We start from the raw sequence: 19,483 nt of genomic DNA, 5'->3' as shown, positions 1-19,483 counted from the left end.
GCCAGCTATTGTTCGCCAGCTGTTGACACCTTTAAAGGGAAAAGCAACAACAGCAATAAAACTATAATAGTACATGAAAAGAAAAGTGTTTATGAAAGCATAGGCTGGCTTAATGGCTGCGACTGTAGGAAATTTTAATAAATAAACTTGATGTGTGTGTGTGGATATAAAGGAGGCCATATGCATTTCTCGTGTATTCATTAATTTCGAATTGCGCTCCCTCATGTGAGCTTTCAGCTTTAAGCACTACGCATGCGCTTTAACGAATTAAAAAATCTGCGAAAGCTCTCGGTAATATAAGCTTTACGAGAGCTTTCTTATATTATATTAGTGACGTTACTTTTCAAACTCATTTCAGGCTGAAATATCTGAAATATTATTAAAAAAAAGATTTGTATTACATTATTTTTTACGCTTTTAAACAAATGTTAAAAAACGTTATAAAATTCAATGCTAGGATTGTAAAAATCTATTATTTCAAGAATTCACTTTTTTGAAATAAATAAAATGTGTTGTTTGAGAAGAAGCAACAATTTTTGCTGTGTGAAGAAAGTTTAGACGAATCTTGATTAAGTCTTTAGTTTCCCGATATACTGAATAAAGAAACCATGAAACTTTAAATAAAATGGCTTTAGAATATTATTTTTTAATTACCATAATATATTTATTAATGTACTTTATTTATTTACAATTAAAAGCATTTTAAAGAGCATTAGCATTAAGAATTAAGCTACAACTACAACGCCATTGAAATATTTAACTTTACGCATTTAGGAATTGAATTCACATACTTTATGATTTTTGTATATGCATTATATGTATACTTTACGCATAAGTCATATATATATATATATATATATATATATATATATATATATATAGAGTATTAACAGCAATTTTCTACAATTTATGTTTTGCTCGTTTAGTTTAAAATTCGTTGACTCAAAGCTTGTGCTTAAGATTACATTTTTATATATTTATATAGTTTGTGAACAATTAACATTAAATACATTTGTACGACTTTTAGATAGATAGAGAGAGAGAGAGAGAGCGAGCGAGCGAGATAGAGAGAGGGAGAAAGAGGCAGATAGATTGTGTGAGGGCAATCGGGAATGTACCATATTTACAACAGAGACAGCGCGTATTTTACAGATACTCGTAAAACACAATCCAATAGATGCAATTAAGGCTGGCAAAGAGCGCGGGGAAGAGCACACGCGATGAGCGATCGATATAGATGGCGCGCTTGAGACGCTCCTGGGCGGGCGTTAACTTCGGCTTGGGCATTTCCGGTTCCGGTGCCGGTGGCGGCGGTGGCGGTGGCCGTATGGTTGGGGTCAGCATAATGTGCGACTCGTGACGCGGTATCCAGGGACCGTCGGCGTCTAGCGGGGGCCGCACCACGCGGCGAGTGGTGGTCACAATCTGGAATGGCAAAGTTAAGATTATAATATATCATTTTATAGATCTGATTTGTGCAACTGTCTCAGTAATGCAACACATCGATACTGGTTGCTGGGAAATCTGAAAGCTTAGCGCCTTGGTTAAAGACAGAAATGAGCTGTTTCAGTTAAAAATTCACTAATACAAACACACTTATATATTCAACCAATCTCCAGTTTGCAACTTACTCGCTTATTTTTGGTCATCTCATCAAAAATCTTTTCAATTTTTTCAATTTTCTCATCCGCCAGGGGCAACATTGTGGGCTGCTTATTGTTTGGAGCATTACTGCCACCGGCTGGAGCCGCCTCCCCTTCCTTTTTACCCCCCTCACCGGCCACAGGCTTAGGTGGATATGCCATAGGTTTGGGTATGGGCGTGTCGCTGAGCACAATATTTATCAGGCAATACTCCATTAGAGCCATAAACACAAACACCGTGCAGACGGACATGAATGCATCCACAGCTTTCAAATAGGAGACGGGCGGCAACGATGACTGCGATTTTGCGTGCTGCGTGGAGAGCGTGAGCAACGATGTGACTCCTAGTGTGACACGCGCCGGCGCTGCCTCCGGTTTGATCCAGAAGGACACCCACGACATGATCACAATCATGCAGGTGGGTATATAGGTATTGAATACATAGTAGACCAGGCGTCGTTTTAGCGTAAAAACCACCTCCAAACAGGTGAAATTCCCAGTCGAATAGACCTGTGTACAGTCCGCGGTCTCATTGCGTATCAGCGCCACCTGCGGTAACTCAATGTTCTCGTCCACCACCAACGGCGTGGTGGGATCCCATTGAAAGATTAAATCATCTGTGGTATGCGATACTGGTAAAGATAATAAGAGGTTATTTGCGGAAACGGATTGAGTGAAAAACAAATTCCTTAGAAATCATTTTTATGAACGGTTTACAAATCAATTGCTATAGAGAGGATAATTTGGTATAGTATATTGACAATTGTTTATATTGGATCTGCAGTTTTCTTTCCTTTCTCTCTAATCTTTTTTGCTAAAGTATTTAATTTTGTAAAATCAAATTTTCCTATGAAATTCGCTGCGAATTTCCCTTTTGTCGGAACCGTCATTACAAATGTAAAACATAGTTTTTTCTTGTTGCAAATTTATCTTTTATGCTAATATTAATTAGAAGTGTAAAACCTAGTTTTTTTTTCTCACATTCCATTACAATCTTCTTTTTTCACCAGCATCAAATCCGGAAAATTTAACCAAATGTGAGACTATAAGCAATAGGTGGAAATTCACTTATATGAACTCTTATGTGTTAATAAAAGAAGAAATACTTATTTAATATTAGACTAGCTTCAAACTTACAGCTCTCCATTTGCAGCTTGCACTCCTGTGTATCATGTGGATAGATGGCAAAGTTCATAATACAGGATAGCTTAAGCGTTAGCTTCACCATATAGAGTATGGTCTTGTCTTTGTAGAGCCACATATAGTGATTGGGTATTGTCATGGTTTGAAATGTAACCGATTTGGCGTTCTTAAAGAAGGAGTCCGGTCGCCACATATTTTTGAGCCAATCCACCTCGAGCAGTCGATACTCCTGTGTCATATTCTCTGGCAGACGCAGACGATGATCCTTCCAGGTCTGTGCAAAGAACACATCCGCCACATAGGTCATGGAGTTCTCATCGATAGAATCGAGACCCATGACTGTGACATGAAAATAGACAATCGTAGGCTGACCCTCCTTCTTGGGTGGGCGCATTTTGTCATAGCGTTTGATGTCCTCAGGTAAGATATCGGTTATAGCCAGACTTTGTCTAAAGTTAAACGAGTTTCAGATCGACTCCTTCAGATGGGCGTGTTTTCGTATACTCACTGAAATTCACCCTTAGCAAAGTGTTTCAGGCAAATGCAGCAAATGACGAGCAGAATTATTTGCGCGACCATGGCTGTAAATTGTATCGCTCTCTGCAACGCGTACAGAAGGTAAGAAAAGATATCATGAGTATTTAAATAGTTTCAATGGGTTGATTGATGGCCCTGACATAACCTTTGCGGCGGATCAAAGCAAAACTCTCGAACAGTGTCTCTGGCATTGAAAATGCATCGAGAGGGTTTCTTCTTAGCTGGCGCACGAAAATAGCGACAATTACGCTGCTTAACGGTGTAAATAAAATGTGAACTAAAGGACAATGGCGGGGACAGTTAGTGCACTTCCTGCACAATAGCCTCGGCATTGGCAACCCTGTCAGCCCGACTACCTGTCTCTCTCTCCCCCTCTCTATCTCTCTCTCTTTCTGCCACTCTGCCTCGCTCTGTCTACACGTGGGGGCCACAATACCGTCTTAATTCACAATTAAAGCCACTCGAAGCGAGCGCGTGGGCGGTTTGTGGCTTGTGGTTAGCTGTTGGAGGGGCAAAGGCGGTTCTCGGAGCGCTGCCGCTCTAAGTGGCCCATGCGCCTTTTGTGCGCTGCCGATGCCGCACAGAATGTGCCCCATTGAGCGCCACACGGCGGCGGCTTGAAGGCAGCCAATGCAACGGACGCATTTGACAAGGACAATGCATATGGTAAATTAAGGTAGGCAGATTGTGCTCGTCTACAAGACGCCATGGTTTACGAACTGGGGAATTGGTATTCCTCATGCGTAATTAGGCCAACATGCTCGATTTACCTCAATTATTATTTAAATGGAGCCTGACATAAACAAAGATCCCGATTATTTAATAGACTTTTAAGCAGTATATAAATTTAATTAAGAAAAATAATTTGACTATTTTCCATGATATCCATTTGTGATTCAATTTACGGCACTTAATGTCTCAAATTCAGTTTATACTGATGAAATATTTTTTAACCTCTAAAACTCCTAAGGTTATAAATATTTATTCATTATTAATATCTATTTTCACATAAGAAGTACAATTAGGAGGAAAAACCTGTAGCCGAAAGGAACATTTATTGATTAATATAAGATATATATTTATACAAAAATATATGAATTATATATTAATACTAAGTTTTATTTCTTAGGGCAAGCCTTGACGAATTTTCCGGAGGATAAACTGATTTCCTAATAATTGATTCCATGCAATCTTACAAGAAGCATATTTATCAAAAGATAACCTGATCATAAATTGAGAATTTTTCGTAGTAATAGCTGGTTATTTCAAAACCATATAAAAGAAACAAATTTGGGAATTTTGAAAAAATCTTTGAACAATATTATAATAGAAATATTTTGAAATGATTTAAAAAAAAAATACTAAACAGGCGTTGATATGTTGAAATTACGGTGCTGAGGTTCTCAATATTTTTTGTTTAATTAAAAATGTTTTAACATGAAATCCTGCCAGTCAAACTCAGTCTATAAACATGTAATTTCTTATGCTTTGATAACTTAAATACTTCTCGTTTTTAAAAGTATTTTACTTTTTGTGTGACTTAAAACTGCCTCAGATAGAAGAATTGATGCTGTTCACAGAATTTAAAATTCTCACAACGATTATATAACATCAGCTAGACGATGCAACAGACATTTTGCAGATCATTTAGTAAAATTTCAGGAAATTTGTTTAATTAAAATTGTTTTTTTTTTTTCAAGTACAATTTTGTATATATATTTATTTGGATTAATTTGTTAATTTGTCAATTTGCAACACTTTAATTTTAAGTTATTTAATGCATTTGGATTCGGTTTTATGTTTCGCCGATTTGAAACGTCTTTGCAGTTCGTAGTGTCGCTGACAACTGACGGTTGGTGGCGAACACGATTTGAATTTAAAACGTTGCCAGGCGAGCAAAGCACAAAAATGTTCACCAACGAAGGCGCAGGATGCAGGATACAAGGATGCACTGACAGCAGTCTCTGGGCTGCTGTGTGCGTGTCTGTGTATGTGTGCGTGTATGTGCAATGGAGACTATATGACGCTAGAAAAGTGAAAGCCCTGAGAGAACATCATACGGCAGCAGCCAGGAAAACTAGGAAAACTCTTAAATACAGACTATTCTTGAGCCAGTAGTATACAATATATGCGCATGTATGTGTGCTGTACGTCTATATACATATACACACATATATATAGTGCGATTGTCTGTGTGTGTTTGTCTTGCCATAGTCACTTAACATAATTTCGTCAAGTGCTTTGGCATTGCCTTTCCACATAATCTGAGCTCGTGCCTCTGTCGTCATCGTCATTGTAATGATGAGCCAGGGTCCCTCTATGCACCACCCCGCCCCCCTTACCTTACCCTCTTTTAGCCAGTTTTCTCTACGTTCAGCTGCACTGCTGCCTATTGATTGCCTTTGGACTCCCAAGTGAACAAAAATCACGCGCAAAAAACTGTCCCCCAACGTGAAAAATGTGAAAAATGTTGCTTTAGTTTTTCCAATCAATTGGCTTGTTAGTTGCCACGAAACAAGCCGACAACTCAAGTGGCTTGCTCAGTAGCAGCAGCAGCAACAACAACAACAATGATTACTAATACCCATTGCAAACGGGTAAATAGGGTATAATGTTTTCGTGCATATTTCTAAAGGCAGATTAATATATATAGCCTGCTCGTCTGTCCGTATGAATCTATGTGTCGATATCAATAAATGTTTGAAGGCACTTCCCTAGACCTTGGTACACCATATTAAATTACTTAATATTTGTAAATCGGACTATAAGCACCGAAGAAATTTAAGAATGCACTTCCCAAACATACAATCGTGTGTGAATCCAGTGTGAATGTGTATTTGTGTTTTGTGCCTGGATATATACTTAGAAGGAATTTTGCACACTTATATCTTTAGCTCGGCGCTGGAATTAGGGTATCGCTCAGTTGGGCATTGTAACTTGTTGTTTTTTTCTATTTCGTTGCAGCTGCCTGCAGCGGAGAAGGTTAAGCACAGATTCGAAATGGCTGCTAATGGAATGGTATTTTATGATAATCCAATGAACCTGCTGACGTCAAACCGAACTTGGGCATCGGAAAAAATTTAAAACAAATCAACTTATTTATCGGATCATTGAAAATTGAACCTAGTATGCTGCTTTCTCCAGGAATATGAAGGTAACTGCAAATTTAAATTTAAATATAAATTTAAGTTAAATAATGAAAAATATTGAGGCACAGAGAGATCCAAATGAAGACATAGAGAGGGAAAGAGAGATAACACTGGCCGAGAGAAAAAGATATGTAGATAGAGAGCGAGAGAGAGATAGAGAAAAAAAAAGAGAGAGAGATGAGTGAGATTTAATAAGAAAGCAGACACAAATGTCAATATAATAATCTATTTCAGGGAAAGAGAGATTAAGATATATATATTAAGATATATATAATTAAAGATATATATTAAATATATATGAATGAGAAATGAAGTGACATGGGTAACGAGAGAGAAAGAGAATGAAATAGAAAGAACGAGAGAAAGAGAGAACGCTTAAGTGAAGGGGAAAAAAATCAATTTTACAAAACCAATCTGAAATCCTTTGTTGAAAACATGAAAATCGACTGTAAATTAGAGAGTACCTGAATAATAAGGATAGGGAGAGAGCATCTGTAAATTAAAGGAATAAGAGCGCGAGGCAGTAATGGGAGAAAAAGCTAGAAGAGAGAGAATGATTAGGAGGAAAAGGGGAAGAAGGGAAAATTGACAGAGACGTCGCAGTAAACGAGTGTAAAAGAAAGAATGTAAGAGTGAAAATCGTGGTAAATGGCTAAAAATGTCATTTAAAGGTTTATGGACTATGACGCGGAGCAGCTTCACTTTGAAATAGTGAAAAACTTGAAAAAGTCTTGTAAAATGAAACACCAAAAACGTGAGCAATAATGAAGGCATAAGATGATTGAAAAGCAAGAACGAGTGAAAGAGATAGATAGAGAGATAGACAGCCATATGTTAGATATTAAACTGCAAATAATTAGTTTTCTAAAAAATAGTAATTAAATTAAGTGGCCGAGACATAGGGCTCAATCTAGTGAGGTGTCTATTAAAAGTTATAATTAAAACTCAGCCCTGTCCTCACCTGTGAGGGCCAAGCTAACCTTGAAGCAGCCTGCCACACACATAGTTGTAAATATATATATATATTTATACATATACTTTTGTTCGATGCCTCAACCTATGCATGCGGCCTTTTGGCACGCCCACAGGCCGAAGCACTCAACGCCTTGCCGCAAACACTTGAGCAACACATCCTTTGGCCTTCCTTAGCCGCAACAGCAACAGCAACAGCAACAGCAACAACAACTCGTCATCGTTATTAAATTATCTCTGATGCGATAATAACACACACTTAAGTTATTTGCCGTAGATTTTCCACCTCCCCCCACTTCTATACTGTGCTATAAAAAGCCGCTGATTTTTCTATAGTTTATTCGAATGCAGTCGAGCTTGGCGCTGCTTTTGGACCTGACCCAAGTACTTGCCACACAGCCTGTAGAGAGACGCTTTTCAACTAAAGCACAGCCAGACCCCGCCCACCTCCGCCCCGCCGCAAGTAGTCCTCTTAAGTTTCTGCTGATGGCAGCTGCCGGTGCGGTGCAGAGCGTGGCAGCTGCTGTAAAGGTTTTTTCTGTTTTTTTTTTTTTTTGGCGCGCTTTTAGTTTGAATAGTTTTTTACACTTGTTGTGGGGGTTACTTCTCCTTTTTTTTGACAAGCATTACGTCATTGAAAATGAAAAATAAATTCTATGAATTTTTTGACGCTTTAGAATAACTTTGAGTTATGACTTTGGGCCAGCAAAGATTATACGTAAAACTAAACGAAGGTCGTGGCAAATAAAACGCTTTAAGACATGGCTTTTGCGCTGATATTTCAGGTAAGCTCCGAGCTGGTATTCAAACAAAACTGCAAATCTATGCAAAAATAAATAAGTCATGCCTGAACAACAAACAACAAAAATTGAAGCCTTGTGACCCACATTGCACGAATGCATGCGGAAGTTTGTTGAATGGAATGTTACAGCAGCCGCTAAAACTTGCCCCTAAACCCACCTCCAACTCCCTGTGTGGAGGCTGCTCATTCATGAAAGCGCCAAGCGAGGCCATTGAACCGCCCTTTGAAATGGTGGTTAATAAGGGAGTTGTGCCCGTGCTCGTCTAGGGCTTGTACCACCCCTAGGGGGGGTCGGCGACGGGCAGCCGAAGCAACAGTTGCTCAGGTGGAGAACAACGAGAAGTGCGTCATTGTCGCCATTGTTGATAAACAAACCTGTAGCCGATGTTGCGGCAGCACGTGTGCGTTCTGCAGCTGGGTGCTAGCTGCCCCCTGCTGGGGGTGGAAGGCTCTCGTTTGGGTTCAAGGCGCATGCGTCGATCCCACTCACATGTCAGCTGAGCGCTGCGCCGTGACGTCGCTATTGATTTTTACACGGCCCAAAGACGCGCATCGCTGAGCTGCATTTACCAAAAAAAAAAAGAAGAGCAACACACGCACACCCAAAGAAAATGCATTAAACAAAGCTGTAAAAAATTATAATAGTAGAAAAATAATTTATATTATTCATAGGCAACGCTTGGCAAACAGGCAAAGGCGCTGGGCGCTGGCAACTTGGAAGCGTGGCCCAACATGATCAAACTGCGACCATATGTGCCCTCCAAGCGCATCGCCATACGGGACTCCTCAATTGATGAGGACATCAGCGATGATGTTGACGATGAGGTGTTCATCAAGGACGCCAGATCTGCAAAGGTGAGTCACAGATTTACTATTAAGGTGGGTAAATAATATATACTATTTATATCAGATGAGTGAATATTATGTGCAAGAAAATTATTTTATTATATAAAAATTGTTCTCAAATTTACTTTCGCTTTTTTTTCTCTTTCCGTGCTAGTTCCAGAAAACTGAAACGCTAAAGAATTTTTCAGAGACTTTTCACTTGCATTTCTATTTCATTTTTATCATTGTGTTTAAATATACTTTCTTTAGAATTGCGCTTAAATATACTTTCACTTTTATTTCACTTTCGGTGGTAGTTCCAGAAAACTACTTAGGACATCAGAGAATTTTTACGTGAAAAATATATTTATATACATATCCATTTATTTAAATGTTTATATTAAAATCGCTTTTATGTTTTTTTTTTTTTGTTTTCATTTAGTTCCATCTAAAATTTTTTAATTTCACTTATGACTTACTACATGGATTTTATCGATTTGATTTAGTCATAAGTAGTGATAAATTAATTTAATAGACATTGGCGAAATTGAGACGAAATCTGTGCGAATATGTTTACGAGAATGCATAGAATTGAATTTTGGCTGAAGTGGCAAGAAAATGACGCGCAATTAAGTTTTAATTGAATACGAGAACATTCGCGTTGATTTCGCTAGGCGAAATTGAAAAAGAAATCGCATTTCGAAAGACACGCGATTGATGAACTTTATTTAATTTCTAAACCAAATTCCTATTACAGCGCAGCGAAGAGCAGGGCCTGAAGCGTCCACTGATGGCGCCGCGTCGCAAGAATAGCTCCGGCTCTGGGAACAGCTCCACGCCGATCATGAAGCAGCACAAGCGACGACGCTGCTGCCGTTGGTGTGAGCCCTTCTGCTATGGCCTTGCCGCGCTCACCGTGCTCTGTGCGCTGTTGAGTTTGGCGGCATTGATGCTGACGCTATTCCCGCTGCCCGTGCAGCGCATCCATCACTGGTGGGGCGAGGATGCGCAGCTGGCGGCCCTGTCCGCTGCGGGCAGCAGCTATGGCAGCAGTCTGGGCAGCGAGTTCGTGCCCTGCACACAGATCAGCGTACAGCGACTGTGGACACGCAGTCTGCCCAGAATGAACAGTGAGAGTCCGTTGCGAGCAGCCGATCTGAATGGGGATGGTATCCGGGATGTAATCTTTGGCTATGGCGTCGACGACAACATACACTACGAGGGCATACCGCTGCCACGCTGCAAATCGGCCCAGCAGGGCGATGATGTGCCCTGCGAGGGTGGCGTCGTGGCGCTCAATGGACGCGATGGTTCCCTATTGTGGCAAACGTGGAGTGTGGCGAATGTGTTCTCGCTGCACTGTAATGCGGACGTAGACCGAGATGGTGGCATCGATTGTTTGGCGGCGGGACGACTGGGCGTAAGCTTGGCCAGCTAATCGATTCGCCGACTTTTAATTATTTTTTATTTCATATTTGCAGATGATATTTGCCATTAATGGACGCACTGGTCAGGTCATATGGAACTTTCACGAACTGGAGGTGGAGACCAACTCGCCCATTGTCATGGATCTGTACACGATCAATGTGCTACGCGACCTGGATGGCGATGAGGTGCCCGAACTGATAGCCGCACACTTGGAGGAGCGCGAGGAGTCCAAAGCGGGCCACATAAAGCTTATCTCAGGCAAAACGGGAAAGGTGCTGCGCAGCATACCCACGCCGCATCGCGAGGAGATGTTTGTGCCTATACAGCTGCTGACCCAGGCCGACGGCACCGAGCTGCTGCTCATGTTGACCGGCGGGCAGAATACGCCGGGCGGCATTTACAGTCTGCGGCTGCTCACGTTGATGGCGCACACCAGCGAGAAGCATTTCATCCCACTGCATCAGCAGACGAGCTCTGGTCTGATGGTGCCTGCCGTGCTCAGCGATCTGAATGGCGATGGCATCTCGGATATCGTGGTGGCCGCCTTCAATAGCAGCGTCTATGCCTACGATGGACACACCTATGGGATGCTCTGGAACTATACGTTCCCGGCCAGCGAATGTGTAAGCGCCATTGTGCCCGGGCACTTTGATCGCGATAATGTCACGGATTTTATGGTCAAGTATAATACGGGTCCAGGTTTTCCTGTCTACTATTACTCGCAGACAACGATACTAGACGGACGCACTGGGCAGCCGCTGCTTGATGCCACGATGACGGATGCGGGCGGCGCAAGCAGTTTGCTCGGTGGCGTCTCCATCTCGCAAAGCTTTGGCGGCGATTTCTTTCTGCACTGGCAGCTGCAGTGCCGCAACAGGCCGAATGCAAGAGATGCTTACGAGTTTGTGCCGGACAGCGACATCATTTTGCAGGCACGGGCGGACACCTGTCGGCTACGCTATAACGAGTCCATGGTGCTGAAGCTGTTTGCCATTGCCCGGCACATTGAGCCGCCGGGCGCTGTGCTGTTTAGCACAGATGATCTCGAGGTGCATCTGAATCGCACACAGCGACCGGCGCCGGCGGGCAAAAAGTCGCCGCTCAAGCATCCCAAGCTGCTCAAGAAGCTGCTGGCCAATCGGGAGCAACTGCTGAGGCAGGCCGCCATAGATGGAGCCGATCAGCAGCAGGAGCAGCCGCCTGGTCCGGTCAAGTACACAAAACAGCATCACAAGCATCCGCTGCCAGAGCTGTTGCCGGAGAACGAGTTGCCCAGCTTTGCTGGTGGATACATCAAGGAGCCCTACAAAGAATTTGTAAGTCTTAAGCACTAATCCAAAAAAGAAACCTTATGACATGCCTGTTCCACAACGCACAGAAGGACTATGAGCCAGGGGCAGTAGAAAACCCCAATGCCATGCGTCTGCCAGAGGAGTATGAGCTAGTGTACAATGATGAGCTGCCGCAGCTGGCGGAGCAGAACGAGCGGCCCATACATCTACGCAGCAAATATCCCAGTGGGAGCAATCGGGATGTGCGCAGCGGCAGACTTGAGTCGAGCAGCACCACCAGCACCCCCAGCAGCACCTCCACCAGCCAGCCGTTGTCCGCACAGTCGCCGCTCAGCCTGTGGGATCTGGAGCTGGACAATGAGGCGCAGGAGCAGGCAGCGGATGCAGCAGCTGCGGCAGCGGTAACCAGTTCCACGAGACAGTCGCAGTATCGCAGACGCAAGCGACAGCGACGTAATGAGCCAGCCTCTGCCAGCAGCACCAGTAGCAGTGCTTCCACTACCAGCAATAATGCTAGCGAGGATTCGACAGCGACGCCAGTGGATGCACCAGCAGAGGACTGGTATTTGGCATCTATTTCGTCGACGGGCGTGTTGCTCAAGGCGCTGGGCAATGTCAGCTCTTCGCTAGACTTTGCCTTTGTGCTCAACATACGCGAATCCGAGGCGTATCCACCGTTGTTCTCGCCGCAGGATCTCAGCTGTGTCGAGGAAAAGATCAGCGCCTATAAAAGTGCGTAGAACTTCTTTATAATGTATATGTATATATTTTTAATATTTCTCCTGCAGGCTATACCGCCGACAATTTGCGCGTGCTGCGCAAGCAATTCCTCAAGCAGTGCCTGAGCGAGCGGCTCGTTGACGCGGATCCCGCGTTGCCCAAATATGAGGCACAGCTGATAATTACACGAATTGGCATTACATGCACCTGCCGCACGCTGCAGCCGGGCGAGGTGTGCTCTGAGCTGGATCCAATTGAAGCACAACGCTGGACTGAGTTCATGGGCAATGATGGCAATGGCTATTATGCCAATTAAAACTAAGTCTATCCAACTAAAAAACTCTTTCTCTACTACGACTATTGTAATTAATCGAATGTCATTTGCGTGTGTGGCTGTTTATTGTAATTGTAACAGTATTTACATGTGTATTTGTGTATATTTTATGATTTTTTAAACTACAATTAAATATTTAAACTTAGCGAAGGCGTTTGTATGCGCGCCGTAAGTAGGCACAGATTAAAACAGGTGACAGCTCTGCAGCACTCGAATGGAAGGTATCGCAAAAGGAATCGATATGTGTCGATATATTTCAGTCTTTCTCAAGGTAATTAGAGACATTTATTATATAAAATATCAATATTAATTAATTTTAAATGTGTTAAGTAATTGTATCAAATTCCATTTAATTTTTTCAGCTAAAAACCCTGTGACTTGTTTCACGCACATATATCGATAGTTGAAGATATCGATGCCTTTATGCATGCCTTGTTTAGCACTAAAAAGTCCAACTTTAAAACAACAATAAGAGCGCAGTAGCTGCCGAAATATTATTATTAACTTAATGCTGCGCCCAACACACAGACAAGCAACATTATGGGCATTCTAGAGAAGATTGCGGAGATCGAGCGCGAAATTGCGCGCACACAAAAGAACAAAGGTAGGTTGACTGCAAGCACCGGCGTAGACAACGCGGCGTCGGAATTCGCAGTGCTGGCAATGGCGTTGCCAGGTATCGGAATTTAGGGTTAGAATTTAGTTGCCAATCCATTTTGCAGCCACTGAATACCATTTGGGCCTATTGAAAGCCAAATTAGCCAAGTATCGCTCGCAACTGCTGGAGCCGTCGAAGAAGGGCGAGAAGGGTGAAGGATTCGATGTGCTCAAGAGCGGAGATGCGCGTGTGGCGCTCATTGGTTTCCCCAGTGTGGGCAAATCCACCATGTTGTCGACACTCACCAAAACCGAATCGGAAGCAGGTGAGCAGGGCGTGGCACCAGTAACCCAAATAATTGACAGCAACTCTTACATTTCGTAGCCAACTACGAGTTCACCACGCTGACATGCATACCCGGCGTGATTGAGTACCAGGGTGCAAACATACAGCTGCTCGATTTGCCGGGTATCATCGAGGGCGCCGCCCAGGGCAAGGGTCGTGGTCGTCAGGTCATTGCTGTGGCACGCACCGCTGACCTGGTGCTGATGATGCTGGACGCCACCAAGCCGAATGTCCATCGCGAGCTGCTCGAACGTGAGCTGGAATCGGTGGGCATACGCCTGAACAAGCGCAAGCCCAATATTTACTTTAAACAGAAAAAGGGCGGCGGCCTGAGCTTTAATTCCACCTGCGCGCTGACGCGCTGCAGCGAGAAAATGGTGCAAATGATTCTCCACTCATTCAAGATCTTCAATGCGGAGGTGCTGTTTCGCGAGGATTGCACAGAGGATGAGTTCATTGATGTGGTCACGGCCAATCGTGTCTATCTACCTTGCCTTTATGTGTATAATAAGATTGATCAGATATCCATAGAAGAGGTGGATCGGCTGGCGCGACAGCCGCACTCCATTGTGGTTAGCTGTAATATGAAACTTAATTTGGACTACATGCTGGAGGCGCTCTGGGAGGCCCTGCAGCTCATCAGGGTGTACACCAAAAAGCCCGGTGCGCCGCCAGATTTTGACGATGGCCTGATTCTGCGAAAGGCAAGTAGACGGCAAAATCTATATGAAATAATTTATAATCTTATATGTGTCCCCACAGGGCGTCAGTGTGGAGCATGTCTGCCATGCCATCCATCGAACGCTGGCCGCACAATTCAAGTACGCGCTGGTCTGGGGCACGTCGACGAAATACTCGCCACAGCGCGTGGGCATAGCCCATGTCATGGCCGATGAGGATGTCATTCAGGTGGTCAAGAAGTAAGTTGCAACGCAGCTGCGTCTGTTAAGCCAGTTCCTGGCATCAATCGAGTTGAAATATATATTCTATGCTACCTATAACAATTTAAATGATTCTTGATCATCATTTTGGATGACTTCTCGTTTAATATACAACAAATAGGGAACAAACTAATCCAAATTGGAAAGCTGTATGTTTCTTAAAATTTTAGAGAAACACAAGTCTGGTCTGTCCCCATCATGGTTTATAAAAAAAGAGATGAGGGGTTATCAATTTTCCAAGTATTTGAGAGCATAATCCTCGATTTAAAAAAAATCAACCCGCTAACAATTGAAAATGAGGGTTCAAATTGTTATGAGCAAGTGTTTTCACGTGCGGAAAATGGGTGAATTACAATAACTGCCAGATTTTCTCATATAAATTGATTCTCCTTATGATATAGTTTTGTAAAATAACTTTATTGACATCTCGATTTGAACGTAACAACTAAAACCTAAACGTGCTGGCTAAACATGTCGTTCGAGTACCAATCCAGCCATCATTTAGAGGCAGCCGCATTGCTGGCGGTGGCCGCGGAAGCGGCTGCATAGCTCTTGTTCAACGTGCTCATCGCCGAGATGTTGGAGAAGGGCGTCGGGCCGCTGCTGATGCGCTGCGGCTCCAATAGCTGCACGGCCGGATTGTCTATTTCGGCGAATACATTGGTGGCGTCGCGCATGCGATACCGTCGCAAATTCAAATAGTGCTCCTTCTGCTCCTCAACACGTTGATGCAGCTCGTGTAGGCGTCCGGCCAGCGATATGAAGGACTCGTTTAGCTGGCGAAAGCCGCGCTTCAGATCATCCGGCGAAATGCTTTGCGGATTGGCCAGCGCATGCATGTGGCTTTCCGTGAGGAGGATTTGCTGACGGAAAGCAATCAGATCCTCCTCGTACTTCGCCACCAGGCACTGAAAGTACTGGAAGGGCGCGCTATTCTCGAACTGCAGTCCGGCGGGCGTATCCTGCGTGCGCTGCGCCATCTCCAGGGATTGTATTGCCTTGGCCGTTTCACTGCGCAGCTGCTTGATGTGTCGATTGTTGGCATCCACCGAATTGGCCACGTTCTGCAGCACCCAGCGCAGATTAGTTATCTCGTGACTCACATTGCTAAGCTTGGATGTCGAGGTGCGTCCAATGTCTGAGGAAATGGTCTTTTGCTGCTTGATGTAGCTCTTCAGCGCATCCACAGTCTTGACTATCTCATCCGGCACCTGGGTCTCCTTGATCTGTAATGACAGATGACAGTTGTCGTGTGCTGCAGCTGTCTTCTGATTTGGATTCTTTTTTAACCGATACTTACCTTAATCCCATCCTGCTTGTTGTCCCCCAGCTTGGGCTGCGTGGCGCTCACATCGATGCCGCCTAGGCCCACAAAAACAGGCGGCGCTGCGGTTGGTTGTGCGCCCGTCGTCAGTGGCTTACCAAAGATGCCGCCGGTACCCGCAGGCGCAAAGGTGTTGCTCCCGCCTAAGCGTAAATTCGCATTGAAAGGTTGCGCTGTGGCCGTTGTTGTGGTCGTATTGAAGTTCAGGCTGGCTGCGGTTGTGGCCTGCGGCTTGTTAAAGGAGAACGCGCCAACGCCTGCGCCCAGCGTGGCAGGCATGGCTGTCGACCCGAAGGCGGGCGGTGCTGTTGTCGGTGCGCTTGTCGTGGGCGTCGAGAAGTTGAACGAGGGCGCCACTGTGGCGGTTGCTGCCCCGAAGGCGGGTGCAGCTGCGGGCGCGCCAAAGGCAGGTGCTGCTGTCGGAGCAGCCCCAAAAGCAGATGATGCTGCAGACGCACCAAAAGCTGACGCACCTGGGGGAGCGCCAACTGTGGGTGTTGCAGTTGCTGTTCCAAAAGCGGGCGCCGTGTTGAATGATCCAAAAGCGGGCGCTGCGCTGGTCGCACCAAATGCTGGCGCTGGATTGGCCGCACCAAAAGCTGGCGCTGGGTTGGTTGCACCAAAAGCTGGCGCTGCACTAGCCGCACCAAAGGCGGGTGCAGTTGTGGTACTGCCAAAGGAGGGCAGCGATAGACCCGTACCCGCTGGAGCCGCTGCAGTTTGCGACCCGAAACTGAGCGTTGGCGCGGCACTAGCTGCTGCAGGCGCAAAACTGAAATTCGGCGCGGCAGCGCCCACCACAGAACCCGCTGCTCCGGCCAGACTCGATGTCGCCGTGGCTGCTCCAAACGCAGGCGGCGGGGCGCTTGTGGCCGGACGCGCGCCAAAACTGAAAGCGCCTGTTGCTGGAGCAGTGGCACCAGCGCCCAGGCCGGTGTTCGTTGTGGGTGTGCCGAACGAAAAGGACATCGTTTAAAGCGTTTTTAGTTGCTTCTTAACCGAAAATTTGTTCTTTGCCACGGATGCGGAGCTATATTGTTAACTTAAAGGCGGCACAAAATTTCACAATTAACAAGAAGGGCACACTTACAAATTTATCGATAAGTTTTTTACATTTGGTTTCAAATTTTCAACTAGTTCAGCACAACATTTGAGTCAGAATATTATTATTCATTTTTATTCGTTACGAGTTTCTAGTTTATTGATAATTTACGCAAATACAGCTGAATTTAAGTTTAAAGCCAGATTTTCTAAAACGCGTGTATATTGTAGCTGCGCCCAAGAATTAAAAGGTTTTTAATGAACCAAAACATAAATGAACTATAAAGCAGTCTGGCAACATTTTGCTAGCGAGTGCTGCCACCTTTTGTGTTAGTACCATAAATATACGCTGGTGGCGCCACGGTGTACCTAGGCTTTTACAGTTATTTTCGCTATCACGTGATCTTCAGTTCTTCAAAATTTTATTTGCACGCATTTTTTTTTTAAGTAAATTGTGAAGTAATGGCCGCTCAAGAAGAACAATATACAAAATATTTAAGCGAGAATGGCATTTTGCCGCGATTGCTGCAAATACTGGAGCAATTAGTGAATATAGATCCGTTGCCAACGGATCCGCTAATGGAAATTCTGCACGCACTCGGCTGCCCCCTCATACCGCAGGCCGAAATGAAAGCGCTGGAGCGCAAAGTATCACGGGCACAGGATGAGCTGCGCTATCTGCGCCGCGTGCTGATCGAGCTGGGCGGGCAGGACGAGCTCTACGACAGCGACACGGACGAAAATGAGTATGTGGGCCATGTCGGCGAAATGGGCGCTGCGCCACTCTACTCGCCAGATTCCGCCAACGAGGAGGAGCCTGAACAAGCGGAGCAGGATTGTTTTATGCCCAGACAAACGCCGCAGCCACAGTATATTTTGGAGGCGTCTATTGCCATCAGGGAGGAGCAGCCACAGCACGCCGAATACGAAGAGGAGCAGCCCTGCTGCAGCCACTCCATACAGGACAATGCGCAGCACTACTAGAGTTCAACTTATGTATCAAGTACATATATCCGCACTATATATCATATATATATATATATATATGTATATATACATACATGTATCGCCTTATACTGTATAATTGCATGCGCCGTGAGAGGAATTCACAGTTTACATTTATCAAAATTTTGTTCAATAAATGCGTTTTACAATGTGAGTTAAAAAAGACAACGCCAGATCGTTGCAGATTATGTCAACCTACATATATAAACAATTACATAATAAGCATCAAGTCCACGCTAGAACGTGGCGTATCACATAATTCCAAAAAGTTATAAGTTTATTGAATTATTTTTGTACTAGTATTTTTGCATTATTTTTGCGAATGCATTTTGAGTGAAATATTAAAAATTAAGTTAAAAGTCAACATAAGATTGTTGCACATTATGTAAAAGTAATACTATATCGCCAACCATATACATATATATGGCAGATCCTTGAACAAAATGTAAGAGAATTACTCTAGCTGTAAAGATATGTAATAGTTGCTCAGAGAACCCAAGGTGGGTTTGATTATTATAATCGCAACATTTCTGAAAATCCTACTTTAAACACTTAAAATATAAAATCTTATTTTTAACCTAAAGTTAAAAGCTCATAAAAACTCCTTGAAATACGCATATTAGATTTAAGGCTGCCAAATGAATAATGCTTATATCTGAATAATTTCTGAACTTGTGCAGTATATATCTATATACATATGTACATAAAAAGCAGACATTCTCGGACACAGCTGCCTCTGGAGAAGAAAGGAAGGAGCCCACATAATTCCATTTTCAACTGTGTAAAGTGCGCGGAACACAATTATGTATATACAACTATTTTGTAGTTCGGTGGCAGCAAACTCATTTTCACAGTACATTTAAGACGTGTTTCATTGATTTTGCATATACAAAACTTGAGCCGGGCAAAGGCAAATTTTTTATGATACCCTTGGGAAATCAATAAGTCGACAACCCGCATCATGTCCACAGTTATAGTTGCATCCAAACAAAGCAGAGCAAAACATCGATTTAATTAACTCGAAACATGTCATCCGTGTCGACAGACCGTCAGCTTGGACCGACTGCAAATATCATTTACTAAACCCCCTTATATGCAAATAACGTGTGGAATGTGACCGGAATTAGCAGCTGCTAACATAATGAATGTTGTGTACCAGAACTCCCGATAAGCTCAAAAGCGAGTAATATACTGAAAACATATTGGAAAATTGTGTTAAATGGATAGTACGCCGAGTTTGGAGTATTTTAAGTGGGTGAGTTCACTTTTTAATTATTTTAATGAAATATCAACTAGATTTTGTAGAGCTCGAAAAGATGTTTGCTTCATTGAGTGTTGCCACATCTCTTAAATACCTTTAAAGTTGCACAGCACTGACATGTGC

The 19,483-nt window shown here is 43.7% G+C and overlaps 5 protein-coding genes across 7 annotated transcripts; 3 read left to right on the top strand and 2 right to left on the bottom strand.

Annotated features, from left to right (window-relative positions):
- Window positions 1-902: 902 nt before the first annotated feature.
- Window positions 903-5,156, bottom strand: ort (ora transientless). Of its 2 annotated transcripts, XM_002056465.4 has the most exons (5): window positions 4,852-5,156; window positions 3,295-3,386; window positions 2,781-3,235; window positions 1,632-2,275; window positions 903-1,425 (listed from the first exon to the last, which is right to left on the bottom strand). In XM_002056465.4, the coding sequence occupies exons 2-5, from the start codon at window positions 3,363-3,365 to the stop codon at window positions 1,147-1,149; spliced, it is 1,449 nt and encodes a 482-aa protein (XP_002056501.1). In that variant the 5' UTR covers window positions 3,366-3,386; window positions 4,852-5,156; the 3' UTR covers window positions 903-1,146. The 2 variants fall into 2 exon arrangements, with proteins under 2 accessions (XP_002056501.1, XP_032289557.1); XM_032433666.2 differs by lacking the exon at window positions 4,852-5,156 and having other exon boundaries at window positions 3,295-4,138.
- Window positions 5,157-8,093: 2,937 nt separating this feature from the next.
- On the top strand, window positions 8,094-12,990 carry LOC6632315 (uncharacterized). Of its 2 annotated transcripts, none has more exons than XM_032433665.2 (6): window positions 8,094-8,229; window positions 8,919-9,101; window positions 9,829-10,491; window positions 10,553-11,815; window positions 11,881-12,523; window positions 12,580-12,990. In XM_032433665.2, the coding sequence occupies exons 1-6, from the start codon at window positions 8,206-8,208 to the stop codon at window positions 12,825-12,827; spliced, it is 3,024 nt and encodes a 1,007-aa protein (XP_032289556.1). In that variant the 5' UTR covers window positions 8,094-8,205; the 3' UTR covers window positions 12,828-12,990. The 2 variants fall into 2 exon arrangements, with proteins under 2 accessions (XP_032289556.1, XP_002056500.1); XM_002056464.4 differs by having other exon boundaries at window positions 11,878-12,523.
- Window positions 12,991-13,275: 285 nt separating this feature from the next.
- LOC6632314 (developmentally-regulated GTP-binding protein 2) lies at window positions 13,276-14,798 on the top strand. The gene is made up of 4 exons (XM_002056463.4): window positions 13,276-13,449; window positions 13,568-13,768; window positions 13,828-14,492; window positions 14,551-14,798. Exons 1-4 carry the CDS (start codon window positions 13,386-13,388, stop codon window positions 14,710-14,712), a joined length of 1,092 nt encoding a protein of 363 aa, XP_002056499.1. The 5' UTR covers window positions 13,276-13,385; the 3' UTR covers window positions 14,713-14,798.
- Window positions 14,799-15,127: 329 nt separating this feature from the next.
- On the bottom strand, window positions 15,128-17,197 carry Nup58 (nuclear pore complex protein Nup58). The gene is made up of 2 exons (XM_002056462.4): window positions 16,030-17,197; window positions 15,128-15,955 (listed from the first exon to the last, which is right to left on the bottom strand). The coding sequence occupies exons 1-2, from the start codon at window positions 17,020-17,022 to the stop codon at window positions 15,227-15,229; spliced, it is 1,722 nt and encodes a 573-aa protein (XP_002056498.2). The 5' UTR covers window positions 17,023-17,197; the 3' UTR covers window positions 15,128-15,226.
- Window positions 17,198-17,293: 96 nt separating this feature from the next.
- LOC6632996 (uncharacterized) lies at window positions 17,294-18,682 on the top strand. The gene has a single exon (XM_002056461.4). The coding sequence runs from the start codon at window positions 17,557-17,559 to the stop codon at window positions 18,076-18,078; it is 522 nt and encodes a 173-aa protein (XP_002056497.1). The 5' UTR covers window positions 17,294-17,556; the 3' UTR covers window positions 18,079-18,682.
- Window positions 18,683-19,483: the final 801 nt, after the last annotated feature.

Source organism: Drosophila virilis, chromosome 2 (assembly GCF_030788295.1).
Source record: "Drosophila virilis strain 15010-1051.87 chromosome 2, Dvir_AGI_RSII-ME, whole genome shotgun sequence".
Classification (NCBI taxonomy): Eukaryota; Metazoa; Arthropoda; class Insecta; order Diptera; family Drosophilidae; genus Drosophila; species Drosophila virilis.
The sequence above is the reverse complement of the archived record's forward strand: the minus strand, read 5'-3'. Positions and strand labels throughout refer to the sequence as shown.

Bases quoted from the DNA above. Each gene is read 5' to 3' on its own strand.
- ort (XM_002056465.4), bottom strand. From the start codon at position 3,365: ATGGTCGCGCAAATAATTCTGCTCGTCATTTGCTGCATTTGCCTGAAA. The intron at 3,236-3,294 runs GTGAGTATACGA...GTTTAACTTTAG, and splicing joins TTTGCTAAGGGTGAATTTCA to ACAAAGTCTGGCTATAACCG. The intron at 1,426-1,631 runs GTAAGTTGCAAA...TTGCCATTCCAG, and splicing joins AGATGACCAAAAATAAGCGA to ATTGTGACCACCACTCGCCG.
- LOC6632315 (XM_002056464.4), top strand. From the start codon at position 8,206: ATGGCTTTTGCGCTGATATTTCAG. The intron at 8,230-8,918 runs GTAAGCTCCGAG...TATTATTCATAG, and splicing joins CTTTTGCGCTGATATTTCAG to GCAACGCTTGGCAAACAGGC. The intron at 11,816-11,877 runs GTAAGTCTTAAG...CACAACGCACAG, and splicing joins AGGAGCCCTACAAAGAATTT to AAGGACTATGAGCCAGGGGC.
- LOC6632314 (XM_002056463.4), top strand. From the start codon at position 13,386: ATGGGCATTCTAGAGAAGATTGCGGAGATCGAGCGCGAAATTGCGCGC. The intron at 13,769-13,827 runs GTGAGCAGGGCG...TACATTTCGTAG, and splicing joins CAAAACCGAATCGGAAGCAG to CCAACTACGAGTTCACCACG. The intron at 14,493-14,550 runs GCAAGTAGACGG...GTGTCCCCACAG, and splicing joins ATGGCCTGATTCTGCGAAAG to GGCGTCAGTGTGGAGCATGT.
- Nup58 (XM_002056462.4), bottom strand. From the start codon at position 17,022: ATGTCCTTTTCGTTCGGCACACCCACAACGAACACCGGCCTGGGCGCT. The intron at 15,956-16,029 runs GTAAGTATCGGT...CTGTCATTACAG, and splicing joins ACAAGCAGGATGGGATTAAG to ATCAAGGAGACCCAGGTGCC.
- LOC6632996 (XM_002056461.4), top strand. From the start codon at position 17,557: ATGGCCGCTCAAGAAGAACAATATACAAAATATTTAAGCGAGAATGGC.